At 46.5% G+C, this 26532-nt stretch overlaps 1 protein-coding gene across 4 annotated transcripts in view; it reads left to right on the top strand.

Moving 5' to 3' along the window:
• Window positions 1–26532, top strand: part of LOC132381448 (mitogen-activated protein kinase kinase kinase kinase 5-like) — a 190711-nt gene that overhangs the window by 57943 nt on the left and 106236 nt on the right. For all 4 annotated transcript variants that reach the window (XM_059950856.1, XM_059950855.1, XM_059950857.1 and 1 more), the window contains 4 exons: window positions 11803–11893; window positions 14487–14551; window positions 21705–21760; window positions 23005–23052. In XM_059950856.1, coding sequence (XP_059806839.1) covers window positions 11803–11893; window positions 14487–14551; window positions 21705–21760; window positions 23005–23052 — 260 coding nt within the window. The remainder of the gene's footprint in view (window positions 1–11802; window positions 11894–14486; window positions 14552–21704; window positions 21761–23004; window positions 23053–26532) is intronic.

Raw genomic sequence — 26532 nt, 5'->3', positions numbered from 1 at the left:
TGGAGGAGGGGGAGAGGCGACCTGACAGTGGTGTACAAAATTCTGTGGGGCAAAGATGAGGTGAACGTTTCCCCATGACGGAGGGGTCTAAAAGCACACAGAAGGCATAGACAGTAAGAAGGATGGGGAACTGTTTGACCTGGCAGGCGGGGTTGGAATCTAGGACGTTCTACCTGAATTCAGGAATCTCACCACGTTTAGAATTATCTAGAGGAGTACTTGAAATGGAAAGGCGTAGAAACCTGCAGCACACCCTTGGTGTGGCAGCATATACTCACACCACCAGGTTCAAGAACAGTTCCTACCCCTCAACCCTCAGGCTCCTGAATGAAAGGGGATCACTACTGAGATGTTCCCGCAGCCAGTGACCTCACCTCGAGGACTCCTTATCTTGTTATTTCTCATTCTTATCACTTATTGCAGTTTATTTATATTTTCATTTGCACAGTTTGTTGTCTTCTGCACTCTGGTTGATCTTTCATCGATCCTGTTATAGTTACTGTTCTACAGATCTGCTGAGTATGTATGCAGGAAAGTGACTCTCAGGGTTGTATGTGGTGACTTGTGTGTACTCTGATAGTAAAATTTACTTTGTAGCGTGGCTGTTTGTTAGTGTTGCACAATTACCGTGCTGGCAATCGCTAATCGAGCTCGGTCCCCGCCACTGCCTGTAAGGAGTTTGTACGTCTACCCGTGACTGCGTGGGTTTCCTCCTGGTGCTCTGGTTTCCTCCCACATTCCAAAGACATACCGGTTATGGGTTTTGATCTGTAGGCGCGCCGGAGGCATGGCGACACTTACACATGCCTCGCACAACCCTCGCTGATCTTATTTGACGCAGTTGACTCATTTCCCTGTGGGTTTTCACCCAAGTGACCAATAAAGCTAATCCCAATCTTTAAATGCTAGTAAATGGCTCTAATGCCGACAGGTATGTGATGGTTGGCATAGATGCGGTGGGCCGAATGGCCTGTTTCTGAACTGTGTGACTCTTACCACTCTGAATTCTTGATTTGGGGGAAGTTCAACATCATTCTTGCTCTCGAGGACGCTGAGAGAAGCTTCACTCCACCAATCCTCGGGCCAACGGGAGTGACACAGGAGATACTGAGTCCATTAAATCCACTGGACTTTCACAGAATATGAGAGATCTCGTAGAATCCCACACAATTCCAACAGGACCCAACCAGTCAGATGCAGGATGGATATTCCCAATGTCCATGATTCTAGCACGAGGAGAACACAGTCCAAGGATAAGATAGATTGATAGATACTTTATTGTTCCCAAAGGAAGTTACAGTGTCATAGTAGCATTAAAATATTAGAAGAGAAGTATAAAGAATAAAAAGAGGGTGAACAGTTTTAAGTTCCTTGGCATAAACATCTCCGTGGTCCGTACATACAGGCTGTGTGGTGAAAAAGGCACAACAGTGCTTCTTTCATCTCAGATGGTTGAAGAAGTTTGCTATGGGTCCCCAAATCCTAAGAACTTTCTACAGGGGCACAACTGAGAGCATCCTGACTGGCTGCCTCACTGCCTGGTATGGGAACTGTACCTCCCTCAATCGCAGGACTCTGCAGAGAGTGGTGTGGACAGCCCAGGGCATCTGTAGATGTGAACTTCCCACTATTCAGGACACTTACAAAGACAGGTGTGTAAAAAGGGCCCGAAGGGTCATTGGGGACCTGAGCCACCCCAACCACAAACTGGCTCCAGGACCATAAGACATAGGAGCAGAATTAGGCCATTTGGCTCATCGACTCAGCTCCATCATTCAATCATGGCTGATCCTTTTTTCTATCTCCCCCACAACCCCAGTTCCCAGCCTTCTCCCCGTAACCTTTGATGCCGTGTCCAGTCAAGCACCTATCGACCTCTGTCTTAAATACACCCAACCACCGGGCCTCCACAACTTCTTCCACCAGGCCATCAGACTGCTTAACTCATAGCCAGCCATGTTATGTTGACCATCCTGTCGTACATACTACTTATTATAAATTACTATAAATTGCACATTTAGATGGCGACATAAGGTAAAGATTTTTACTCCTCATGTACATGAAGGATGTAAGTGATAAAGTCAATTCAGTTCGATTCAAACAGTCTAACAGGAGGGGCAAAGCTTTTAGATTCAAAGATTCAGAGTTTCATTTTATTGCTTGTACAATACAACTCTGATATTCGTCTTCTGCAGATAATCAGAATCAGGTCTATTGGTCTTGGCCCGAAATGTCGACAGTGTTTCTCCCTATAGATGCTGCCCGGCCTGCTGTGTTCCACCAGCATTTTGTGTGTGTTGTTGTTTGAATTTCCAGCATCTGCAGATTTCCTCATGTTTGCTCAGGTTTATTATCACCGGCATGTTTCATGAATTTCGTTAACTTAGCAGCAGCAGTTCAATGCAATACATAATATAGAAGAAAAGAATAAAATTTAAAGAATTATAGTAAATCAATTACAGTATATGTATATTGAATAGATTAAAAATCATGCAAAAGCAGAAATACTGTAAACTTATAAAAGAGTGAAGTGGTGTCCATGGGTTCAATGTCCCTTTAGGAATCAGAAGGCAGAGGGGAAGAAGCTGTTCCTGAATCGCTGAGTGTGTGTCTTCAGGCTTCTGTACCTCCTTCCTGATGGTAACAGTGAGAAGAGGACATGCCCTGGGTGATGGGGGTCCTTGATGATGGATGCAGCCTTTCTGAGACACCGCTCCCTGAAGATGTCCTGGGTACTTTGTAGGCTAGTAGCTTAAAATACAGAAAACCATGAGTTTTTGAAAGAAAAGTCATCCACTGCTTCCCCCCCCCCCCGGAAATAAAAAAGAAACAAAATTAACAAGCCCTGAAACCACCCTCCCCCCCCCCTCAGAAAAAGTAAAACAGCACCAATAACATCAAATCCCCAACCTCGGAAGAACAGCAACAATTACACTGAAACCCCGGAACCCCTCTCTCGCACCAAAACTAACAGCTTACCCACACAGAAAAACCAAGTCCCCAGGTCCTCAACCCCTCCCCCTCTCACAAAGACTAACGCTTCGCCCTCCTGCCGAAGCGTGGAAATAAAACACTGAAAAAGGAAAGTGCAGTCCAATAATCACAAAGATCTCAGAATATCGAAACCATCTTCCCGTCAGCACGCGAGGAGAGATTTGAGGTGAGAAGTTCCTTCTCCCGGAGGCTGGGATGATCTTTTATTTTTCACAGAGGCGTTGAAACATACCGTGGAGTGTATTAGTTCAGCGGCCAGCACAGTGCGCGGGTGTGCTGGGGACAGCCCGCAAGAGTCTCTGTGCTTCCAGTGCCAACACAGCACGCCCGCAGCTTGCTCATCTTAATCAGTGTGGCTTTTTGGAACGTGGTAGGAAGCCCGCAGGATCCCAGAGTCCCTTGCTGGCAGCGAGAGGAATTAAACCCCGATCGCTCCCGGTGCAGCCTCCTCTACATCGGCGAGACCCGAAGCAGATTGGGGGACCGCTTCGTCGAGCACCTCCGCTCCATCCGCCACAACAGACAGGATCTCCCGGTTGCCACTCACTTCAACTCTCCCTCTCATTCCCATTCGGATATGTCCATACACGGCCTCCTCTTCTGTCATGATGAGGCCAAACTTCGGTTGGAGGAACCGAATATACCGCCTGGGTAGTCTCCAGCCCCTTGGTATGAACATCGAATTCTCCAACTTCCGGTAATTCACTCCCTCTTCCTTACCCATCCCACCTCTACTCTGTTTCCTCCTCCAGCTGCCTATCACCTCTATCATGATTCTGCCTCCTTCTACCCATAGTGCTTTCCCCTTACATTCCTTCTTCACCTCTCCTGCCTATCCCCTCCCTGCTTCCCCTCCCCCACCCCTTGATCTTTCCTCTGATTGGTTTTCCACCCTCCCCCCCACCTTCTTTATAGGGCCCCTGCCCCCTCCTCCTTTAGTCCTGACGAAGAGTTTCAACCCGAAACGTTAACTGCTTCTTTCAACGGATGCTGCCCGACCTGCTGAGTTCATCCAGCTTGTTTAGTACACCCCGATCACTTAACCCTGGCACTGTAAAGTATTGTGCCGACCGATACCGTGGGAATGCAGATAGTTAGATCAGAATCAGGTTTATCGCTGATGTGAGATTAGATGCTCTGTAGCAGTACAGTGCATGATGTAAAAATTACCATAAGTTAATTAAATAGATAACTAGATAGATAGATCACTGCTCACCAGCACTGTAAACCATGATGCTGCTGTGTTGCCCCACCAAGAGAGATGAACCTGGGAAATTCTCTGTTGCAGAAAGTTGTTGCGGCCAAATCAAAGTTCAAAATAAATTTATTATCAAAGTACATATATGTCACGATATACCACCCTGAGATTTGTTTTCTTGCGGGCATTCACAGTACATCCAGGAGTCACAATAGAATCTGTAGAAGACTGTACCCAGCAGGGCGGACGAACGACCGGTGTGCAAAAGACAACAAACTGTGCAAATGCCAAAGAGGAAAAAAATAAATAAGCAATAAGTTCGAAAACGTGAGATGAAGGGTCCTTGAATAGGGGTAGTAACTGTTCCTGAACCTGGTGGGTGCGAGTCCTGAGGCTCCTGCCCCTCCTTCCTGATGGCAGCAGCGAGAAGAGAGCATGTCCTGGGTGGTGGGGGTTTTGCTTTCCTGCGACAGCGTTTCATGCCGGTGGTGGGGGGGGGAACTTTACCAGTGCACCCCGTGATGGAGCCAGGCGGCTTCCTCCCCACTGCCGCAAGGTGCCTGAACAAATCTCCTCTTTCACGTCCCCTTCCCGGTTCTCAGGCTTTTAATTCTTCCTCATCTGTTATTGTTAATTTTTGTGCTACTGGAGTGTGCACTGATCTGGTTGCGTCACAGATCGTCGTGGAAACACCAAAGCTCTTGAGTGGAGAACCTTACAAAAAGGAGAATCCCGGTACAACGTTGGAAGAGTCTTCCCCGCCGTGAAACCCTGTCGTAGGAAAGCAGCATCCGTCGTCAGAGGTCCTCACCATTCAGGGCTTTGCTCGCTGCTGCCATCAGGACTCACACCACCAGGTTCAAGAACAGTTACTACCCCTCAACCATCGGCCTCTGGGGATTTATATATCCGTTAGTCCCGTGAGACCATGGATTTGCGCCTTGGAAGGTTTCCAGGGTGCAGGCCTGGACAGGGTTGTAAGGGAGACCGGCAGTTGCCCAAGCTGCAGGCCTTCCCCTCTCCACACCACCGATGTTGTCCAAGGGAAGGGCACTAGGACCCATGCAGCTTGGCACCGGTGTCGTCGCAGAGCAATGTGTTGTTAAGTGCCTTGCTCAAGGACACACACAAGCCTCAGCTGAGGCTCGAACCTGTGACCTTCAGATCACTAGACCTGATGCCTTAACCACTAGGCCACACGCCAACACGAAAGGGGATAACTTCACTCAACTTCACTTGCCCCATTATTAAAATCATCCCACAACCAATGGGCTGAGTCTCAAGGACCCTTCATCTCACAATGCTCTCAACATTTATTGCTTATTTATTTATTATAAATAAACCCTTTGGCAGGACAGGAGAGAGAAAAAAGCCGAGGAGTAGATTTAAAAGGTGGAGGGAGGGGAGAGAGGAACGCCGGGTGACAGGTGAAACCTGGAAGGGGGAGGGATGAAGTAAAGAGCTGGAAAGTTGAGTGGTGAAAGAGACCATGGAAGAAAGGAAAAGGGGGCAGGAACACCAGTCGACCCGAAACATCGACTGTACTTTTCTCTCCATAGGCGCTGCCTGGCCTGCTAAGTCCCTCCAGCATTTTGAGGGCAAGAGTGACCCCGTTTAGCGCTCTTTGGGGCAGCGCAGTTCTCTGAGTACAATCCAGACATTGATAGAATGGTAACTATAACAGGTTCAGTGAAAGATCAGCCAGAGTGAAGAAGACAACAAGCTGTGCAGATGCAGACATAAATAACTCGCAATAAATAACCATGAGGTAAAGAGTCCTTGAAGTGAGATCATCGGTTGTAGGAACATCTCTCCCTGTGTGTGTTGCTTTGGATTTCCATCCTCTGCAGGCTCGCTTGCGTTTACCATTTTTGTCCGTTCTGATGCAAAGGAACAACTCCCACTCTTTGTCTGCCTTGGCCCACCCACCAGTGTCAGACTGCAATGCTGTTTTGCCAGCGGACGAGTGGACTTCCTGTTGTTGTTTTGTCTCAAGTGCCTTGTTTATTTTTGTCGATATGAGGTTTTGAGATTGCCCTGTTCATTTTCCAGTGCCTCATCTTAAGAGTCGTCGAATCACATATGGTAGAAACGGGCCCTTCGGCCCATCGAGTCTGTGCTGACCGTCCACCACTCACACTGATCCTTTTTTTTATTTCTCCCACCAACTCCCAAGGGATTTTACTGCTCAGCTAGAGTCAGTGGCCAGTCCACCACCAACTCTCAGGTCTTTTGAGATGTTGGAACCCACATGGTCACCTTGGGAGCGTGCAAACTCCACGCCCACAGCAGCCGAGGTCAGGATCGAACCCGGGTCTCTGGAACCGTGTGGCATAAAATGTAAATGATTAGGATCGGTTGTAGACAAATGGACACTCCGAGGGCACGACTCTCCCTCATAAAGTGGCCACTGAGTGTTTGGACGTGCTCCTCTGGTGCTGTAGCCCGTCCACTTCAAGGTTCGAAGTGTTGTGCATTCAGAGATGATCTTCTGCACACCACTGTCGTAATGCATGGTTACTTGAGTTGCTGTCGCCTTCCTGGCGCTCGCAAGAGTCTGGCCATTCTCCTCCGACCTCTCTCTCATTAACAAGGCACTTTAGCCCACAGAACTGCCGCTGACTGCATCTTTTCTTTTCTTTCTTGCCCCGTTCTCTGTAAACTCTAAAATCCTGGGAGATGGGCAGTTTGTGAGATACTCAAACCACCCCATCTGGCACCAGCAATCATTCCACAGTCAGTCACTTGGATCACAATTTCTCCCCCATCCTGATATTCGGTCTGAACAACAGCTGAACCTCTTGACTGTGTCCGTGTGCTTTTATGCGTTGAGTTGCTGCCACGTGATTGGCTGATTGGATATCTGCATTAACAAGCAGGGCACACGTGTACCTAATAAAGTGGCCACTGAGTGAATTTCGAGAATGTTTAGTTACGGCTGAGCAGAAGGTGCTGAACTCATCCCCACCAGCAGAAATGATAGCTGCACTGACTACTGTTTTATAAAGTGCTAGCAATTTACGCAGATGGAAGTCCACATTGCTTCAAATAGACAACAAATTTCAAAATTCACAGTAAATTTTATTGTCAAAAACTTACCTCTGACATTTTGGCGGCTCGGTGGTGTAGTGGTTAGCACAACGCTTTGTGGTATAGGTGGCCCTGATTCAAATCCCACCATTGCCTGGAAGGAATTTGTACGTTCTCCCTGTGGGTTTCTCACGGGACTCTGGGTTCCTCCCACTGTCCAAAGACGTACCGGTTGGTAGGTTAATTGCTCATTGTAAATTATCTTGTGATTAGGACATAGAAATCTACAGCACATTACAGGCCCTTCGGCCCACACTGTTGTGCCGACCATGTAACCTACTCTAGAAACTCCCTAGAATTTCCCTACCGCAGAGCCCTCTATTTTTCTAAGCTCCACGTACCTATCTAAGAGTCTCTTAAAAGATCCTATTGTATCCGCCTCTACCACTGACACCGGCAGCCCATTCCACGCACTCACCACTCTCTGCGTAAAAAACTTACCCCTGACATCCCCTCTGTACCTTCTTCCAAGCACCTTAAAACTGTGCCCTCTCGTGCTAGCCATTTCAACCGTGGGGAAAAGCTTCTGACTATGCACACAATCAATGCCTCTTGTCATCTTACACCTCTATCAGGTCACTTGTCATCCTCCATCATTCCAAGGAGAAAAGGCCGAGTTCACTCAACCTAATCTCATAAGACATGCTCCCCAATCCAGGCAACATCCAAGTTAATTAATTACATTCCCCTTTAATTACCTTAAAGTTATGCTCCCCTATATCAACCATTCCCTCCCCAGGAAAAAGGTGCTGGCTATCCACTTTATCAATGCCTCTCATAATATTTATACACCTCTATAAATTCATCTCGCTTCCTCCTCGCTCCAAAAGGAAAAATCCTCACTTGCTAAACCTTTCCTCGTAAGACATGCTGTCCAACCCAGGCTTGCAATCCTTCCTGTACCGCTGATATCGTCCCTAGTGCACGTGGCTCCTGAAATGGGCACAATGGGGAAGAGAAGGTCTCCCATGCAGGGTGTGCATTTGCTAAAGAGGTCGTGGGGAAGTAGGCAAGATTTCATCTCTGGCAGCTGTGTCAGAGAGGGCGTGCACAGAAAATGCTGGAGGAGCTCAGCAGGTTGGGTTCATGGAACTGATTCCAGGATTGAACAGCTTGTCTGTGAAGAGAATTTGATGGTTCTGGGCCTGTATTCAACAGAATTCAGAAGAATAAGGAGGGATCTCATTGAAACCCGTCGAATGGTGAAAGGCCTCGATAGAGTGGATGTGGAGAGGGTGCTTCCTATGGTGGGAGAGTCTAAGACCAGAGGACACAGCCTCAGAATAGAGGGGCGTCCTTTTAGAACGGAGATAAGGAAGAATTTCTTTAGCCAGGGAGTGGTGAACCTGTGGAACTTGTTACCACGGACAACTGTGGAAGCCATGTCTTTGTGTGTATTTAAGGCAGAGGTTGATAGATTCTCGATTGGTCAGGGCATGAAGGAATACGCGGAGAAGACAGGAGATTGAGGCTGAGAGGAAAATTGGATCAGCCATGATGAAATGGTAGAGCAGACTCGATGAGCCAAATGGACTAATTCTGTTCCTATATCTTATGGTCTTATGGTAAGGCAGCATCTCTTGATATGAATAGATAGTCATGAACATGAGAAAAGTCTACAGAATCTAGAAATGTTGAGCAACACACACAAAGTACTGGAGAAGCTCAGCAGGTCTTGTGAGCCTTTCCGGTTCTGGTGAAGCGTCTCAGCCTGAAAAATCGATCGTCCACTCCAACCCATAGATGCTGCCTGACCTGCTGGGTTTCTCCAGCATTTCCTGTGCGTTGCCCACGACTTACAGCATCAGCGGGATCTCTTGTGTAAGTGTGCAACAGAGCACTCGCTGGTGGCTGGGCCGTTTCTAGCGACACACTGCTGAAGGGTCAGCAAACCGGAGAAAAGATGCGGTTTGATCAGATCTTTGGTCTGAGCTAGATAGAAGGTATTTTAGTATTTCCAAAACAACATTATTAACCACAGAATATGTACACAAAAGAAGAAACGGTGCAAAAGATTTTACATTTCATGGTCTTTACATTCAAAGTGTGAACAGTTTTTTATATAAAACACCATAGCAACAGTGCTAGTCATGTGATACCTTGATTTCTATTTTTGTATTTTAAGTAAAAATTTATTCAGACAATTGGAGTTGGATCTTCTGGAAGAGCCATTTTTTCCCCTGTCTCGGGGTTCAATGTTCAAGGTTCATTTATTATTTCTATTTATAACTCTCGTACTTTACTTCGAATTTTAGTTTGGCTTCCTGCCCAGCTCTTCATTTCAAGTTGGGGGAGCATCACTTCTTTTTTCCGTCTGGGTAGTTTCCAACCTGATGGCTTTAACATTGATTTCTGGAACTGCTGGTAATTTTTGCACTCCCTCCCCTCCCTTTTTCCATTCGCCATTCTGCCTCCCCTCTTGCCCATTCTCCTTTTCTCATCTGCCCTTCACTGCCCTCTGATTCCCCTCCTCCTCCCGTTTCTTCCATGATCCACTCTCTTCCATCAGATCCCTCCTTCTTCAGCCCATTTCCACCTATCACCTCCCAGCTTCTTACTCTTCCCCCACCCACCTATCACCTCCCAGCTTCTTACTCTCCCCCCAACCACCCATCCACCTATCACCTGTCAGCTTGTACTCCTTCCCCTCCCTCCACCTCTTTATTCTGGCTTCTACCTTCTTCCCTGCCAGTCCTCAGCCCGAAATAGTGACTGGATATTCTTCCCAATAGTGTTTGCCTGACCTGCTGAGTTCCTCCTGCATTTTGTGTACGTTCCTCAAGATTTTCAGCACCTGGCGAATCTCTTCTGTTTATGATCCCTGAAACCATCTTGGTTGACAATTGTCTTAGCATGTGGGGTGTCACCTGATTACTAGTAGTTATACATTTACACAAAGGACTTGGGTTGGGACCTCTTGGCCACTTTCTTCTTATCCATCTTGGCAATCACCTTTCAACACAGCCACGCGGGCACTCGGCCCTCTATTTAGTAGCTTCCAACCTGATGGCATGAAAATTGATTTCTCTTATTTCTGCCATTTCTCCTACCTCCCCATTTCTCTCTCTACCATTCCCTGTTCTTGTTTCCTTCTCCTCAGATCCTGATCGGGGAGGATGGTTGACTATGGCATAAGGGGCAAGAGGAGGGGTGACCGGAGGAAGCTGAAGGGCAGTTGAGGAGAAAGTTCTTGACAAGGGACCTTTGCATCCTTGTAGCAACTAGCCACCAGCAGAACCAGGTTTCCCCAGTTCAATTTTTTTTATTGATTTTTAATGCATTTCTACAACTACTAGAGAAAAAAGCCAACAGCAGAATGAAGATTAATACAGTGCAAAATAAACATAACAATTATATAGTTCAAAACAGTGAGGAAAGAGCACCCAGAATAAAATCTTATAAAGTTAGTATCTTTCCCCCACCCCACAAAGAAAAAAACTCCTGGCCAACCATTACAAGACATAAAAAATATTAATCAGAGCATTCAAACCCCCCAAAACTGTAAATATAAACAAAAACAAAGAATAATAATGCCTACTACCAAAGAAAGAAAAAAAACCTGAAAGTGGGGGATTAAAGAAAATAGACTTAATCTAAAGAGGAGTTGTGAAAGCATTCAAGAAAGGGTTCCCACACCTTGTGAAACTTTATATCCGAGTTGAGAAGTGAGTAGTGAATTCTTTTCAAGGTCTAAACAGGGCATAATATCATTAAGCCATTGAGCATGGGTGGGCAATTTTTTAATGTCATACCAGGAGCACTCCCAAGTCCCTTTGCAGCTCCGATTTCTCAGTGTTCTCCCTGTATAAAAAAATAATCTAAACCTTTATTCCTTCTGTCAAAGTGCACAATCATTTACTTCCCACAAACTGCTGGAGGAACTCAGCAGGTCAGGCAGCACCGGTGGAAAGGAGTCAACGTTTTGGGCCGAGATCCTTCATCAGGACTGGAGGAAATAAAGAGATTAGAAATCAGAGAAAGGAAGTGAGAAGGAGGATAGAGAGGAAGTACAAGGTGGTAGGTAAGGGGTGAAACCAGGAGTGGGGGGAGAGGTGAAGTAAAGAGCTGGGAAGTTGATTGGTGTAAGAGATGAAGGGCTGGAGAAGGGGGAATCTGATAGGAGAGGACAGAAGGCCATGTAGGAAAGGGAAGGGGGAAGGAGCACCAGAGGGAGGTGATGGGCAGGTAAGAAGATGAGGTGAGAGAGGGGAATGGTGAAGGGGGCTGTTACCGGAAGCTTGAGAAATTAATGTTCATGCCATCAGGTTGGAGGCTACCCAGACAGACTATAAGGTGTTGTTCCTCCAACCAGAGTGTGGCCTTGTTGTATCAGTAGAGAAGACCGTGGACTGACATGTCGGAATGGGAAGTAGAATCGAAATGGGTAGCCGCCAGGAGAGAGCCAGCTTTTTCTGGCGGATGGCTGCTCAAATTTTGAACCCCTCCCCCACTAACGCCGGCAACCCCTCCATCTGATGCACATACCTCACCATCTAATTATGTTATTTCTCTCCTAACAGACGACGACTTTTCGGTTATTCAGCAAGAGATTTCCATTGTGAAGTCCTGCACGCATCAGAACATTGTCGCATATTATGGAAGCTACATCAAGTAAGAGATGGTTAAGTACCTCTTTCAAGTGATTAGAGACAGAGGTAGGATTGCATCTACTAAAAGTCCATCTCTTACATAAGTCTTGGCTCAAGGCAAATAATCTCTGACCTGCACTTACATAATACCTGAACTGCAATAAAGCACCTGTTGAAGTCCAATTAAATATAAGGACTTACATCATTGAAAAGTGAATGATTCCAAGAGTTAAAAGAGTACTGCAGCAGAGAAACAGGCCATTCGGCCCATCTAGAACATGCTAAAATATTATTTTGCTTTGTCCTATTGACCAGCAGGGCTCCATACCCCTCCCATCCATGTACCTATCCAAATTTCTCTCGAATGTTGAAATCGAGCCAGTATCCACTGCTTTGAGAGAAGTTGTTCCTCCTCATGTTACCCTTAAATATTTCACCTTTCACCCTTAACCCTCGACCTCTAGTTGTAGTCCCACCCAACCTCAATGGAAAAAGCCTGCTTGAATTTAGCCTCTCTACCCCACTCCCTCATAGTTTTATATACCTCTATCAAATATCCCCGCAGTCTCCCCCTGTTCCAGGGAGAAAAATCCCAAAAGCACACTGTTTTTGTTCTGAGAAATTTGTGTACTTCTCCTGGTTAGCGTTAAGCTGCAAATCTCTCTGATTCAGCACCACTTCCTGTATGCTGCTGCTCTCTGCTGAAAAACCTGCCGGTTCTCCGAAACCTGCATCAATCAATTTGCCACCAGCTTTGATTCTGAGCCCCAGCGTTCTGACTGAGACACCCCTGCTGGAGAGGCCAAGTTTTGCACTGGGAGACGTTGTCGACGGCTACCTCCCCGAGCGAACATTTGTCAAATTCAAAATCAAGTTTATTGCCGTGCACAGATGGAATGAAAGGCTTGCAGTAGCCTCACAGAATATAAAACTTACTGCCTGTTATGCCAGTAGCATTTGGGACAGCAATGAGGGTATAAACTGGTATCAAGATTAGCAGAAAATTGTGGTCTGAATGGCCTGTCCCGTGCTATACTGTTCTACTGTCTATGATCTATAGCATTATCATTTACCAGCACTTGGTCATCCAAGTGTTATGTTATGAGAGACTCGGCCTCCACCTCCCACTCAGACAGTGCTTTGCAGAGTCCAACCATTTATTTTTTAAACTGCCTGTTACGCCGCTGGCATTTACGGCAGCAATGAAGGTCCTCCATCTCTGGCGGTGTGCAGGGCTTCCTTCATCGTGTCAGTAGCTTCCTCTGGGTTTTCACTGCTGTCAGGGCGAGTCCCGGTCGGAGACTCAGGAATACCGTCACACTCAGACACAGAAGGATTCTTCATTGCTGTTTCCGTAACAGCTTTGGGTTGTTATCCCTGAGCCGAACCTCCTGAACCTTGGGGGGCGGGGTGGGGGGGTGGAGGAGAACCAGTGGACCACTCTTAGTCTGACCTCTACCCTTTGACCTGTTTGGCATGGGTGACCCTACCAAGAGCCCAAGCACAAGGCCCTGGCTCCAGCCAACATTGTTCTCCGGGTCAGTGAGGCACGCAAGCCTCCAAACCCAACAGCAAGGTCGTGGTCCTTTTGGAGGTCTGAATATAAAAACTATGCATACATAATATGCACACATAATTATACATACATAATATACATATATAATTATCCATGCATAATATGCATACATAATTATACATACACAATATACATATATAATTATCCATGCATAATATGCATACATAATTATACATACACAATGTACATATATAATTATTCATACATAATATGCATACATAATTATACATAAATTATACTGTACAGTGAAAAAATTTCTCTGAATACAAGGGCTTAGAACAACAAAAAGAAAACCAAGCGAAAGTCGACAAAGATAGAATCAAAGACAAGTCCATGGTCATACAAGAACTGGTTCCGTAGTGTTCTGCCGCTAAGTTAGGGCTCTGGCTGTGTGGGTGTATTCAAGAACCTGATGTTGGTACGAGAAAAGCTGCCCCTGAACCTGGTGGTGAGGGTCTTCAGGCTTCCGTATCTCGAGGCTGACAGTGGCAACTTCTTCACTCAGAGGGTCCCATCTGGGACACGCCCACTTCTCATTACTGCTTCCAGTGAGGAGGCAACAGGGGGCTGAGCACCCAGCCTCTGTGTTTTACGGAGGGATTCTTCCCCTCTGCCATCAGATTTCTGAATTGCCCATGAACCCATGAATGCCACCTCACTAATGCTCTTTTCCAGTATGTTCAATTGTTGTCATTTATAATGATTTTTATGATTAACTGCTGCCACAGAACAACAAATAATTGGCACAGTCCTGATTCAGATTCTGAGATGGCAGTGGGAGCTGAGACCCCTCACAGCGTGGACAGCGTACTCGAGGGCTGGAACGCTGGGTGGGACTACGACCGGGTTAAGGGTGAAAGGTTTAAGGGGAAACATACGGTGGTGAGTGTGTGGATCGAGCCGCCAGCACGTGCGAGTCCGATTTCAGCGTTGAAGAGAAGTTTGGGTGTGTTCATGGGTGGTTTGGCAACACTGCTTTGGTTTCTAACCCGCTTTATCTGACACCAGCTCTGTTTTATCTTCTTCCCTCCGCCCCCAGGTCCAACAAGTTGTGGATTTGTATGGAATACTGTGGAGGAGGATCACTACAGGACATTTACCACGGTACAGCACGGTTTATTGAGCTTTCGATCAATGGCTTCCTTCCAGAAGGAAGGCAGAGTTTCAGAAACGATCTATCTGTAGCTACACATCTGTGTTCCTCTCATGCTGACCTTTACCCTTTGATCTTTGACTCTTATTGGCTAACGAGGAAAACGGGATCAAAAACTGCAGACTCTAGGTTTTTTTATCTGGAGGAGGGTCATTCAGTCCAGTGTGTTTGTTCTGTTCCATAGATAGTGGATTCCCAAATGAATCCCACTATTCCTTTCTTTAGCTTCCTTTAGCCAGGTCCTTGGGCCAGATATTTGCCCAGTTTTCTGTCAAAGTCTCTATTGTTTCTGCCTCAAGCACTATCTTACCCAGATAAATCCATTCTCCAACAATTAGACTCTGCTTAAAAGAATTTCTCTCAAGATATTCTCAGTATAATCAGAATCAGGTTTAACTTGAAGCAGTACAATGCAATAAATAATAGAAAAAAACCTGTGAATTACAGTAGGTAGATTTATATATATATATATATATAGAGAGAGAGAGAGAGAGAGATAGATAGATAAAAATGTAGTACAAAAATAGAAATAAGACTGTAGTGAGGTGGTGTTCACGGGTTCAATGTCCATTCAGAAATCGGATAGCAGAGAGGAAGAAGCTGTTCCTGAATCATTGAGTGTGTGCCTTCAGGCTTCTGTACCTCCTTCCCTGATGGTAACAGTGAGAAAAAGGCATGCCCACAAAAAAAAGAGAGAAGATCGGACTGAAAAACACAGAATATGAAAACTCTAAGACTGATCAAAAATAAAAAGACTCTAGATTCCTGGGCAACACTGTCCGGGCACAAAGCAGTAGGCTCTCCCCTCTCTGGTACAGAGTAACCGATCGAAAGGCAAGACGCCGGCTCCCACCCTCTTCGATGCTTCATTCTCCCTCCTCGCTTTTTGCTAGCTTTAATCGGCGAAGCGGAGCCAAGCGTCTTCCCGCAGCCTGCCCACTACGAGGTTCACGCACTTTGTCTCCCGGGACCCTCTCAGAGACTGCAGAGTGCCGGAGCACCTCCCAAACGATGGCCCCGATGTTTCGATCTCCCCCCACTGGCGGATAAGCAGCCAATGTTTCGGGCTGAGGTCATCACGACTGGAAAGGAAGTGGGGTGCAGAAGGTGGGGCGGGGGCATGTGGAAAGAGGGAAGAGCACAAGCTGGCAGGTAATAGACAGAACCAGGTGAGGGGGATGATGGGTGGTTAGAAACTTTGTTGAGTATTCCCTGTCTCTATTCAGTCCCACTTAATAGAATCCTACTGGATCAAATCCGAAACCATTCCTTCCCAAAGTGCAGCCTTCCAAAGAAATGGAGTCCCCATTGACCAGAGCCCCAGTGGACAAATCCATTTACTTCTGATCGATAGACTCTTAACGGGCCACGCCTGGGCCTGCACTCTCCTAGAGTACACTGTCCCGGGGAGCAGTGAGGTAGCATAGTGGTTAGCGAAATGCTTTGCAGTACCAGCAACCCCGGTTTAATTCTTGCCGCTGTCTGTAAGGAGTCGGTACGCATGGTCCCCGTGGCCGCATGGGTTTCCTCCGGGTGCTCCGGTTTCCTCCCACAGTCCAAAGACGCGCCGGTTGGTAGGTTAACTGGTCGTTGTAAATTGTCCCATGATTAGGCTAGGGTTAAACCAGGAAGGACTGGGAAGGCCTTTTCAAAGCTGTTTCTCAACAAATGAATAATTAAATTCCAGCATCGTGCCTCTGAGGTTCCATCCTGACATCACGAGTTTGCCAGTTCTGTCCGTGACCACGTAGGTTTCCCTTGGAAACTGGTTCCCTCCCACGTCCCAAGTACGTACCTGTTGATTGGTCGCTGCAGGTTGCCCCTCGCCACTTAGGAGAGTAGCAGAACCTGGAGTGGGGTAGGGAATTGAGCAAGTGTGGCAGAACAAAACCGGATTCATGGAAATGGGTGCCTGGTGGTCAGCACAGACCTTGTGGGCAGAATGGCCTGTTTCCGTGCTTTGTGATCCTGTGCTTCTGCCGAGAGGCTGATTTACTGAAGGTGAGATTAAGTGAAACTGAGTGTGACTGTGAATGTTCCAGTTGAAACCCCTTTTTACCAGATGCCTATGGAAATTCGGCTTGTTAGCCGGTCACTAACAGCCACCGGACTCCACGGTCGAGAAACCCACCTTTCTCAGGCTTCGTACGTCTGGGGTGTACTCGACTTTGGTTCCGCCAAATCCGTGAGGCTGAGATGTCTCGCCCACCCAAATCCCGGTTTGTGTGAACGCTGTGTGATTTACAGCATTCGCCAGTCGGCTAGAGATAATAGATCGAACGCTGCATACAATTAATCAGAAGTATATATAAGAATGTTAACTTAAGCAAACAGTTATTAAAGGAAGAAATAAAATGAAAGGGGCCCTTTATACTTAAACAGTCACTTGTGCACGGTGGAGCTCGGATCTCGAATCTCTTTGAGAAGATTGGGTCTGTCGCCAAAGACACTCGCGAGTTCCGACAGGTGTACCGTGGGGAGCGTTCCGACCGGTCGCCTCACCGTCCGGTACGCAAAGATTGGAAAAAACTGCAGAAAGTTGTAAACTCAGTCAACTCCATCACAGGCACCCGCCTCCCCAGCATCCAGGACACCGTCAAAAGGCGGCATCCCATTAAGGACCCCCATCACCCAGGACACAACCTCTTCTCATTGATGCCATCAAGTAGCCAAGTGGTTAAGGCGTCGGTCTAGTGATCCGAAGGTCACTGGTTCGAGCCTCAGCTGAGGCAGAGTGTTGTGTCCTTGAGCAAGGCACTTAACCACACATTGCTCTGCGATGACACCGGTGCCAAGTGTATGGGACCTAATGCCCTTCCCTTGGACAACATCGGTTGTGTGGAGAGGTTGCTTGGGCAGCTGCCCAGGCCTCAGTCATCATCGAAAATTGATGGACAGCTGAAGAGAAAGATCAAGTAGGAGGCATGCACAATGTTTCAGGAACAGCTTCTTCCCCTCTGCAATGAGATTTCTGAACAGTCCATCAAACCATGAACACTACCTCAGTTTCTTTTTCCCTTCCTTTCTGCACTACTTATGCAAATTAATTTCCGTTTTTTTTATATATATACTTATTGTAATTTTAGTCTTTATTATTTCGTATTGCACTGCAAAACAACAAATTTCACGACATATGCCAATGATAATTCTGGCTGAGGCAGATTCATGGCCGCTGAAAGCTAACGCATTAACATTTATATGGAAATCTGTAACGTGATCTGAGCACTCGTAAACTGAAGTAATAGTATTGTTCTCTTTTCTGTGAAAATCATGACACCAAGTATGACGTGGGGACACTCTTCAAAGAGAGAGGGGATCTGAGAACTTATTTTTTTAACATTTTTACTACGGTGCCTGGTATTGCCAGGTGGTCCCCCATCCAAGTACTGACCAGGCCCGAGCCTGCTTAGCTTCCGAGATCAGATGATCGGTTTACTAGTGTTCAGAGGCAAATGAAGGGCGCACGCAGGCAGCACCCCTGGCTGGGATTGAACCCGTTTCTCCCAAGTAGTGAGGCAGCAGCCACTGTGACGCCATGTCGGGGGGGGGTGTTCAGGGAGAGTTTTCTGAAAGTACGTGCACAAATCCCTGGCAGAGACAGACTGATGGATGTGGGGACGACCAGGGAAGATGCCCTAGTGGGATATAGGAGGGGATCCCAGCACCGGGATGAGGAGAAATTTCTTGGCACAGGGAGTTGTAAATCTTTCACATTCTCTGCCATAGAAAAGGATGGATTTTGCCACTGTATATATTTATCAAGAGTTAGCCTTCGAGTCTTAAAAAAAGGTTTAAGGGGTTTGGGGAACAAGCAGGAATATTACACTGAGAGAGCAGACCATGCATGATTAGTTTCAAAGGTAATTTTAATGTCAGAGAAACTTATACATTACACATCCTGAAATTCTTTTCCTTCACAAACATCCACAAAAACAGAGGAGTGCCCCAAAGAATGAATGACAGTTAAATGTTATAACCCCAAAGCCCCCTCCCAGCTCCCCCCACACGTAAACAGCAGCAAAGCAACGATCCCCCCTCCCCCAACAGCAAAAAAGCATCTGCACTACCCACCTAGCACTCAAGCATGCAGCAAAGCATCTGTGTAAAGACTTGCAATACCCCAAATATTATTCATTCACCGGGTAATTTGACATATCTCCCCCTCTCCCCACCCCTCCCTCTCCCTCTCCCCCTCCCCTCCTATCCCTCCCTCTCTCCTCCTCCTCTCTCCCCCCTCTCTCCCCCCTCTCTCCCCCCTCTCTCCCCCCTCTCTCCCCCCTCTCTCCCCCCTCTGTCCCCCCTCTCTCTCCCTCTCCCCCTTCCCCCCTCCCCCCTCTCCCCCTCTCTCCCCTCTCTCCCCCCTCCCCCCTCTCCCCCTCTCTCTCCCCCCTCTCCCCCTCTCTCTTCCCCTCCCCCCCTCTCTCTCCTCCCCCCCTCTCCCCCTCTCTCTCTCCCCCCCTCTCTCCCCCCTTTCCCTCTTTCCCTCCCCCCCCATAAGGGAGAAAGAGGTGTCTCTGTTTCTCCGTAGTGAGGGTGTCAAAGGTTATGGGTTGAGAGGGAAAATGAGTCAGACATAGTTGAATGGTGGGGCAGACTCAATGGGCTGAATGGCCTGATTCCACTCCTATGTCTTATAGTTTTCTGATTGTACGGAAAGGTGGAAAAGGCTTCAAGGCCTACTCATCCTTCTACTCGTGAGCTTCTTTCTCTATGTTGCCAAGGCTTTTGTTTAAGAGAAGAATGTGGGATGCATTGAATTGAACTAATTAATCAAAGACACACTGGTGGATTTTACTTAGTTTATTTATTTGGAGCAGGTTTTCCCAACCTGGGGTCAAATGGAGTTGGTCCATGGCATGAAAAAGGTTAGGAACCCCTGGTTTAGAGACACATTGTGGCATTGGTCCTTCTGGCCCAATGAGCAGCCAATTTACAATGACCAGTTAGCCTATTAGCTGCTACGTCTTTGGTCTGTGGGAAGACACCGGAGCTGCCGGAGGTCACAGGGGAGAACAGAATCAGAGACTAGCTAGAAGGTGATTGGTGGGGCCAGGTGGGTGGGAGGGTTAAAGGGCTGGAGAAGAAGGAATCTGTTAGGAGAGGAGAGAGGAGGGGACCCAGGGGAAGTGATTGAGAAGAGGAGAGGAGCCAGAGTGCAGAATAGAAGAGTAGAGGGGGGGAGGGAAAAATATTATCAGAAGGAAAACCCAATATTCATGCTATCAGGTAGGAGGCTAAATAAATAAGCATCCGTTAGTATCGTGAGACCACGGATTTGCACCTTGGAAAGTTTCCAGGGCGCAGGCCTGGGCAGAGTTGTATGGAAGACCGGCAGTTGCCCAAGCTGCAAGTCTCCCCTCTCCACGCCATTGATGTTGTCCAAGGGAAAGGCATTAGGACCCATACAGCTTGGCACCGGTGTCATCACAGAGCAATATGTGGGTAAATGCCTTGCTCAAGGACACACACGCAGCCTTAGCTGAGGCTCGAACTAGCGACCTTCAGATCACTAGACCGACGCCTTATCCACTTGGCCACGCGCCTACCAGATGGAATATAAGGTGTTCCTCCATTTGGCTTCGCCTGCCACCTTCTGGCTAGGCTCCTCCTCCCCCCCCCCCCCCCCCCCATTCTAGCGTCTTCCTGCTTTCCTTTCCATTCCTGAAGAAGGGTCCCAGCCTGAAACCCCGACTGCTTATTCACATCCCTAGTTCCTGCCTGGTCTGCCGAATTCCTCCAGCGTTTTGTGGTGATTCGCATTGATGTAGGTTTATTCTGCCTTTCAGGATGTACAGAATCTTGAGAGACGAGGCTGCAGTCGAGCCTCCAAACCCAGAACACCCCAGGGTGCAATAGCATCTACACTAACATGACTGAGAGCTTCCTCGGTATATAGGATTGATAAATACCTGGACAATGTAGGGACATTGACAGGCGAGGCCCATCTGTAGCAGCTTAGCTGTGGAAATGGTCTTGTAGTGCATTAATTTGGTGAAGGATCATTTGGTCAGGGTCATTTTTTAAAAAGAATTTTTTTCGTCAGTATGTGGATTGTGCTTTTCCAGTGTCACCTCAAGGGTATACAATTTGGGATAATTTAATTAGCACGGGATTATTGCTTTGTCTGGACACCAGGGTTGTCTGATTGGGCCTGAATTCCCACCTGTTCCAGGGTGTATTTCAAGCGGGCTTGTCAACCTCTCTGTTGGTCGTTGTGGTTCCTTCCCAGGTGAAAATCAGACGAGTTCTTCTGTGTTTTTGTGAGAAATTTCAATTTGTCAAGATTCTGCATTGCTTGCCTGAGCTCTTGTTAGTCTTTCTAGTTAACTTTTTGTAATAAATCTTCCACTTTGTTTGTACCGCTGAACCCTCTGTGACTCCTGCATTTGAGTTTGCTAGTGATCCTTACAAGAAAGAGGTTGGTGGATAAGGGAACTATCTGGGCAACTCCCAGGGCCAACAGAGGGAATGATCTCCATGTCATCAGCTCCTGAACAGGGGGTGAAAAATATAAAGTAATCAAATAGAAGTGTGACTAACTTTGACCTCATTTCTGAATCTTTCATTCTTTTTGACAATACAATCAGAAGACATACTATAGCAGCAGAATTAGGCCATTCGGCCCGTCGAGTCTGCTTTGCCATTCCATCGTGGCTGAACTCCATTCTCCTGCCTTCTCCCCCAACCTTTGAGGCCCTGGTATTTCACAACTGATAGTCTCAGCTTTATCTGATTATTTCATGCTCTTGTTATTTATTGCTATTTATTTATGTTTGCATTTGCACAGTTGTTGGTCATTGATCCTGTTTACAGTTACTGTTCTATAGATTTGCTGAGTATGCCCGCAGAAAAAAGAACCTCAGGTTGTACGTGCAGACATGTATGTATCTGATGATAAATTGAACCTATCAAGAACCTATCGACCTCTGCTTCAATGACCTGGCCTCTGCAGTCATTTGTGGCAATGAATTCCACTGATTTGCCAACCTCTGACTGAAATCGTTCCTCCTCATCTCTGTTCTGAAGGGACGTCCCTTGCTTTCTGAGGCTGTGCCCTCCAGTGCCCCGAACTGAATGTGTACTTCTCTCTTCTTTCTCCTGCAGTCACAGGCCCGCTGTCCGAGTTACAGATCGCCTACATCAGCAGGGAAATGCTACAGGTGAGAGACACGACGGAAGAGGTTGACCTTAACATTGCAAGGTGTGATGCAGATGCACGTTGGGCCAGTTGTTCATAGCACTTGCCTCCTCCCACCTGATTTTGGTTCTACGCTACTTAAGTCGTGTTCATTAAAGCGTACAACTGTCAATTCCCGGTTCACTTCCTAATTCTTCAAACAGTGTTGTGGAAACTTTTATGTCCAACTCGGGGAATAAATGAGACCTTGGGTTAACACCTCAGCCTAAAGTTGCGACTTCCACCTAGACGGAACTCCGTCTCTTCTGCCAGCCTAGAGTTGTAGCATCTCAGGGGAGGGACAACACGTGGCGGTCAGCATGACGCTCGAGCATCGGGGTTCAGAGTTCTATTTCGGCGTCATCTGTACATCCTGCCCGGGGTTTCCTCTGGGTGCTCCAGTTTCCTCCCGCTGTCCAAAGACGCACAGGCTGGGAGGTTAGTTGGTCATTGTAAATTGTCCTGTAGTTAGGCTAGGATTAAATCAGGGGGATCGCTGGGTAGTGTGGCTCAAAGGGCCCGAAGGGCCCATTCCATGCTATATCTCAGTCAATAAATGGATAGACAGATGGATGAATGGATAGATGGATGGATGGACGGATGGATAGATGGATGGATGGACGGATGGATAGATGGATGAGTGGATGGATGGATGAACAGACAAATGGATGAATGGATGGACAGATAGATGGATGGTTGGACAAATGGATAGATGGACAGATGGGTGGATAAAGAGATGTATGTACAGAGATGGATAGATGGATATAGATAGGTAGATTGATAGATAAATATATAGATAGATAAATAGATAAATAAACAACTTAAGAAACAAAGAATATTCTGGCAAAATGGCCACTCTACCAAGTCAGGAACTGCAAAAGATTTCATATAGAATAGACCACGGACAGGTTTTACACTCCTAAATTGTAAACAGCAGTTGGCAGACAGGTCTTGGCCCGAAATGCTGACTGTTAATTCACCTCCGGAGTTGCTGCCTGACCTGCTGAGTTCCTCTAGCATGTTGAGTGTGTTGCTCTGGCTTTCTAGTATCTGCAGAGTCTCGGTGTTTATGAGTTGGCAAGCAAGCCTGACAGCGACAGGTGAGAAATGATGGTGTCTGAGACAAATAGTAAATTATTTTTTTATCTAATCAGGATGGGGATCTGCACTAAAGACTGGAAGAACTCAGAATTCAAAGGATTTTTAAAAACTTTTTTTCACCCTTAGGGTTTGGAATATCTACACAATCGAGGGAAGATACACCGGGACATTAAGGTAAGTTACCCCAGAAATACTTTTTATCCATACAGATTAAACTGGCTTTTATCCATACAGATTAAACTGGCTTTGCCAAGTCCCAAAATGCACTTGGTGACCACTTCATTAGCTGTTATTTCCCTGCACACCTATTTGTCAATGTAACTGTCTAAACAGCCAATCACGTGGCAGCAACGTAATACATAAAAGCATGCAGGCATGGTCAAGAGGTTCAGTTGTTCAGACCGAACATCAGGACAGGAAAGAAAGGGAATGATTGTTGGTGCCAGAGGGGGTGGCTTGAGTATCACAGAAGCTGATTATCTCCTGGGAATGTTAGGCACAACAGTGTCTGGGGAAGGGGTTCCCGACCTGGATTCCCACGGACCTCTCGGTTTTGACATAAAAAGGGTTGGGACCTCCTGCTCTAGAAAAGCTTGCAGCAGCCTCACAAAATATGAAACTTACCTACTGCCTGTAATGCCTCTGACGTTTAGGGCAGCAATGAAGGTATAAATTGGCATCAAGGTTAGCACAAAATTGTGGACTGAATGTCCTGTCCCGTGCTATACTGTTCTACTTTCTATGATCTATAGCATTACCAGTTACTAGCACTTGGTCATTCAGATACTTCTGAAATGGTATGAGAGACTCAACCTCCACAACCCCTCAGGCAGTGATTTGCAGAGTCCAACCATCATTTCTTTTTAAACTGCTTATTACACCGCTGGTGTTTCGGGCAGCAATGAAGGTCCTCCATCTCTGGCGGTGTTCAGGGCTTCCTTTATCGTGTCAGTAGCTTCCTCTTGGTTTTCACTACTATCAGTCATGTAAGCCCTGGGTGGGCACTCAGGAACACCGTCCCACTCAGATGTAGAAGGATTCTTCATTGCTGATTCCATAACAGTTTTGGGTTGTTAGCCCTGAGCTGAACCCCCGAACCTGGGGGGCCAGTGGACCATTCTTAGTCTGACCTCTACCCTTTGACCTGTTTGGCATGGGCGACCCTACTCAGAGCCAGAGGGTAAAGCCCTGACTCCAGCCAACGTAGCTCTCCAGGTCATTGAGGCATGCAAGCCTCCAAGCCCTGCGACAAGGTTATGGTCCTCTTGGAGGTCCAACCATCATCTGGGTGGAAAAATACTTCCTCGGAGCCCCTCTAGCCTCTAGGAACTCATCTTAAACCTATACCCTCTTGGACATCATCGCCGTAGCTCATGATTTTCTGCACTTTGATCAGGCCTTCCCTCTAGCTCCTGTGCACCCAGGGAAACGAGCCCCAGTCTCTCCTCAGAACTCGAACTCTCCATCCCAGACAACACCCTGGGAGACAGGGCATGGTACAGGAGACATGGTGTGTGGAGAAGGTGAGCTTGGAGAGGGAAACTAGGAACTCAGGGCTCGGGCTTGGACAAGCATGAGAAGACAGAAGTTCATGAAGCTGAAAGTAAATTTAACTCAATCAAAGTGCAGATACGTCACAGTATACAACGCTAATAAGATTCATTCTCTTGAGGGCATTCACAGTAATTACAAAAACACAGTGGAATGAATGAAAAACCGCAGACAACAGGATGGACAAACAACCGGTATGCAAAAGAGAACAAATTGTACAAATACGAAAAGAATGAAAAAAGAGATAATAATGTTAATAATAAAATGCACCCCTTTTGGAGTATTCTTTTGGCATAATATCTTGGCCCGAAACCGATCTGGAAAATTTAGAACTGAAATGAAAAATTTTTTGAAATCAGTATGGTCACTCGAATGTACTCAAATTAACACTACCTTGGACAGAAGGAGGAAGAGGGAAAATGTACACAACAGTCAGGTAAAACTTCTAAGGGTATATTTTCATCAACATGTAACACTTACCCAACAGGCTGGTATATGTCTAGGGGAAAAGGAGATCCAGCCACTCACCAACCCCACCTCCCGTACATGCAGGTGCTGTGAGAATCAAGTTTATGCCGCGTGCACACACACCATATCAAACTCACACCAGATACTGTTATGGAATACACTTTAAAGATTTTACTAAAACTAAAAGAGTACTATGCCATACAGTATATATGAAAGAAAAGAAAAAGTAAAAGGCGCCAACTTATCAAAGTTCAGTCAGTTTAGTGCACATCATTGGAGCTCAACCATCGAACCATTCGACCCCTCGTCACTTTCCTCCGACCTCCACGTCCTTGCACCTGGGACCACCCCGGTGCTCGACCAAGCAGTGCAGCGCACGTCCGCCTTCCTCGGCGTCTTCTTCCCGCCTCCCCTGAAAAGATCGTGAAACCCCTGCAAGCTCCCAGCCCCACAAGACAAAATAACATTCCCCATTGGTTAACAAATGAATACAATCCTGATATCAGCAAGTCCAAAGCTGAACAACTGCGAGAGAAAACACTTATCAGACAAAGAAGCATTCCTACTCTTAACAAACCAAAGAAGCCATTTTGAGAAACATACGCAGTACATTGTACAAACAAAAACAGGATTCAGCACTCCATATGCAATTCGGATAAGAAGTACACACCACTGAACCTAAATGAAAGCACAACACAGAAAAATGAAGAAATTATCACAATTGAAGGAAAAGTTAACTAATGAAAGAGCATGACCCTCCATGAAAGACAGCCCCACGACCTGAGCAGACTAGGTGTTGACAAGGAAGTGTCGAGCGCCTGGCTCAGAGTTGAGACCTCTTCCCAGAAACAGAAGGATTCCTTTCTGCAACACAGGACCAGGTGGTTAACACAAAAAAATTATCGAAAATGCATAATAAAAAGCCAACAAAGTCAAGATGATGAATGTAGAAAATGTCAAGAGAAACCAGAAGCAATCCAACACATTGCTTCAGGATCCTGTAGCAGTTTAACTCAATCTGATTACTTACCCAGGCACAATAAAGTGACAAAGTCATTCACCAAAATCTTGCTTTAAAATACAAGCTCATAAAAGACACCATACATAAATACAAACCTGATCCAGTTTTTGAGTCAGCATCCCACAGGTTATATCCCAACGGATCGGTTATTACAGATGGGACAATCCATAATAACCATCTGGATATAATAATACATGATAAACAAGCAAGAACAGCTTACTTAATAGATTATAGCCATTCCAAACACACACAACTTACAGAAATCAGTAAGTGATAAACACCAGAAATATGCTGAATTAAAAGAGGAAATTGAAAGACTATGGAACATGAACAGAGTGTACATTGTTCCACGGGCTCTCACAACCAGATTATGTAACAGTTTCTTCCCCCAAGCTATCAGACTCCTCAATACCCAGAGCCTGGACTGACACCTTGCCTTACTAATGCAGGTATTACAATATTACTTGTTGTAATGCCTGCACTGTTCTGTGCACTTTATGCAGTCCTGGGTAGGTCTGTAGTCTAGTGTAGTTGTTGTGTGTGTGTGTTTTTTTTTCTTTTTATTATGTAGTTCAGTCTAGTTTTTGTACTGTGTCACATAACACCATGATCCT

This window comes from Hypanus sabinus, chromosome 26 (assembly GCF_030144855.1).
Source record: "Hypanus sabinus isolate sHypSab1 chromosome 26, sHypSab1.hap1, whole genome shotgun sequence".
Taxonomy (NCBI): Eukaryota; Metazoa; Chordata; class Chondrichthyes; order Myliobatiformes; family Dasyatidae; genus Hypanus; species Hypanus sabinus.
This window is presented reverse-complemented; position numbering and strand designations above follow the sequence as displayed.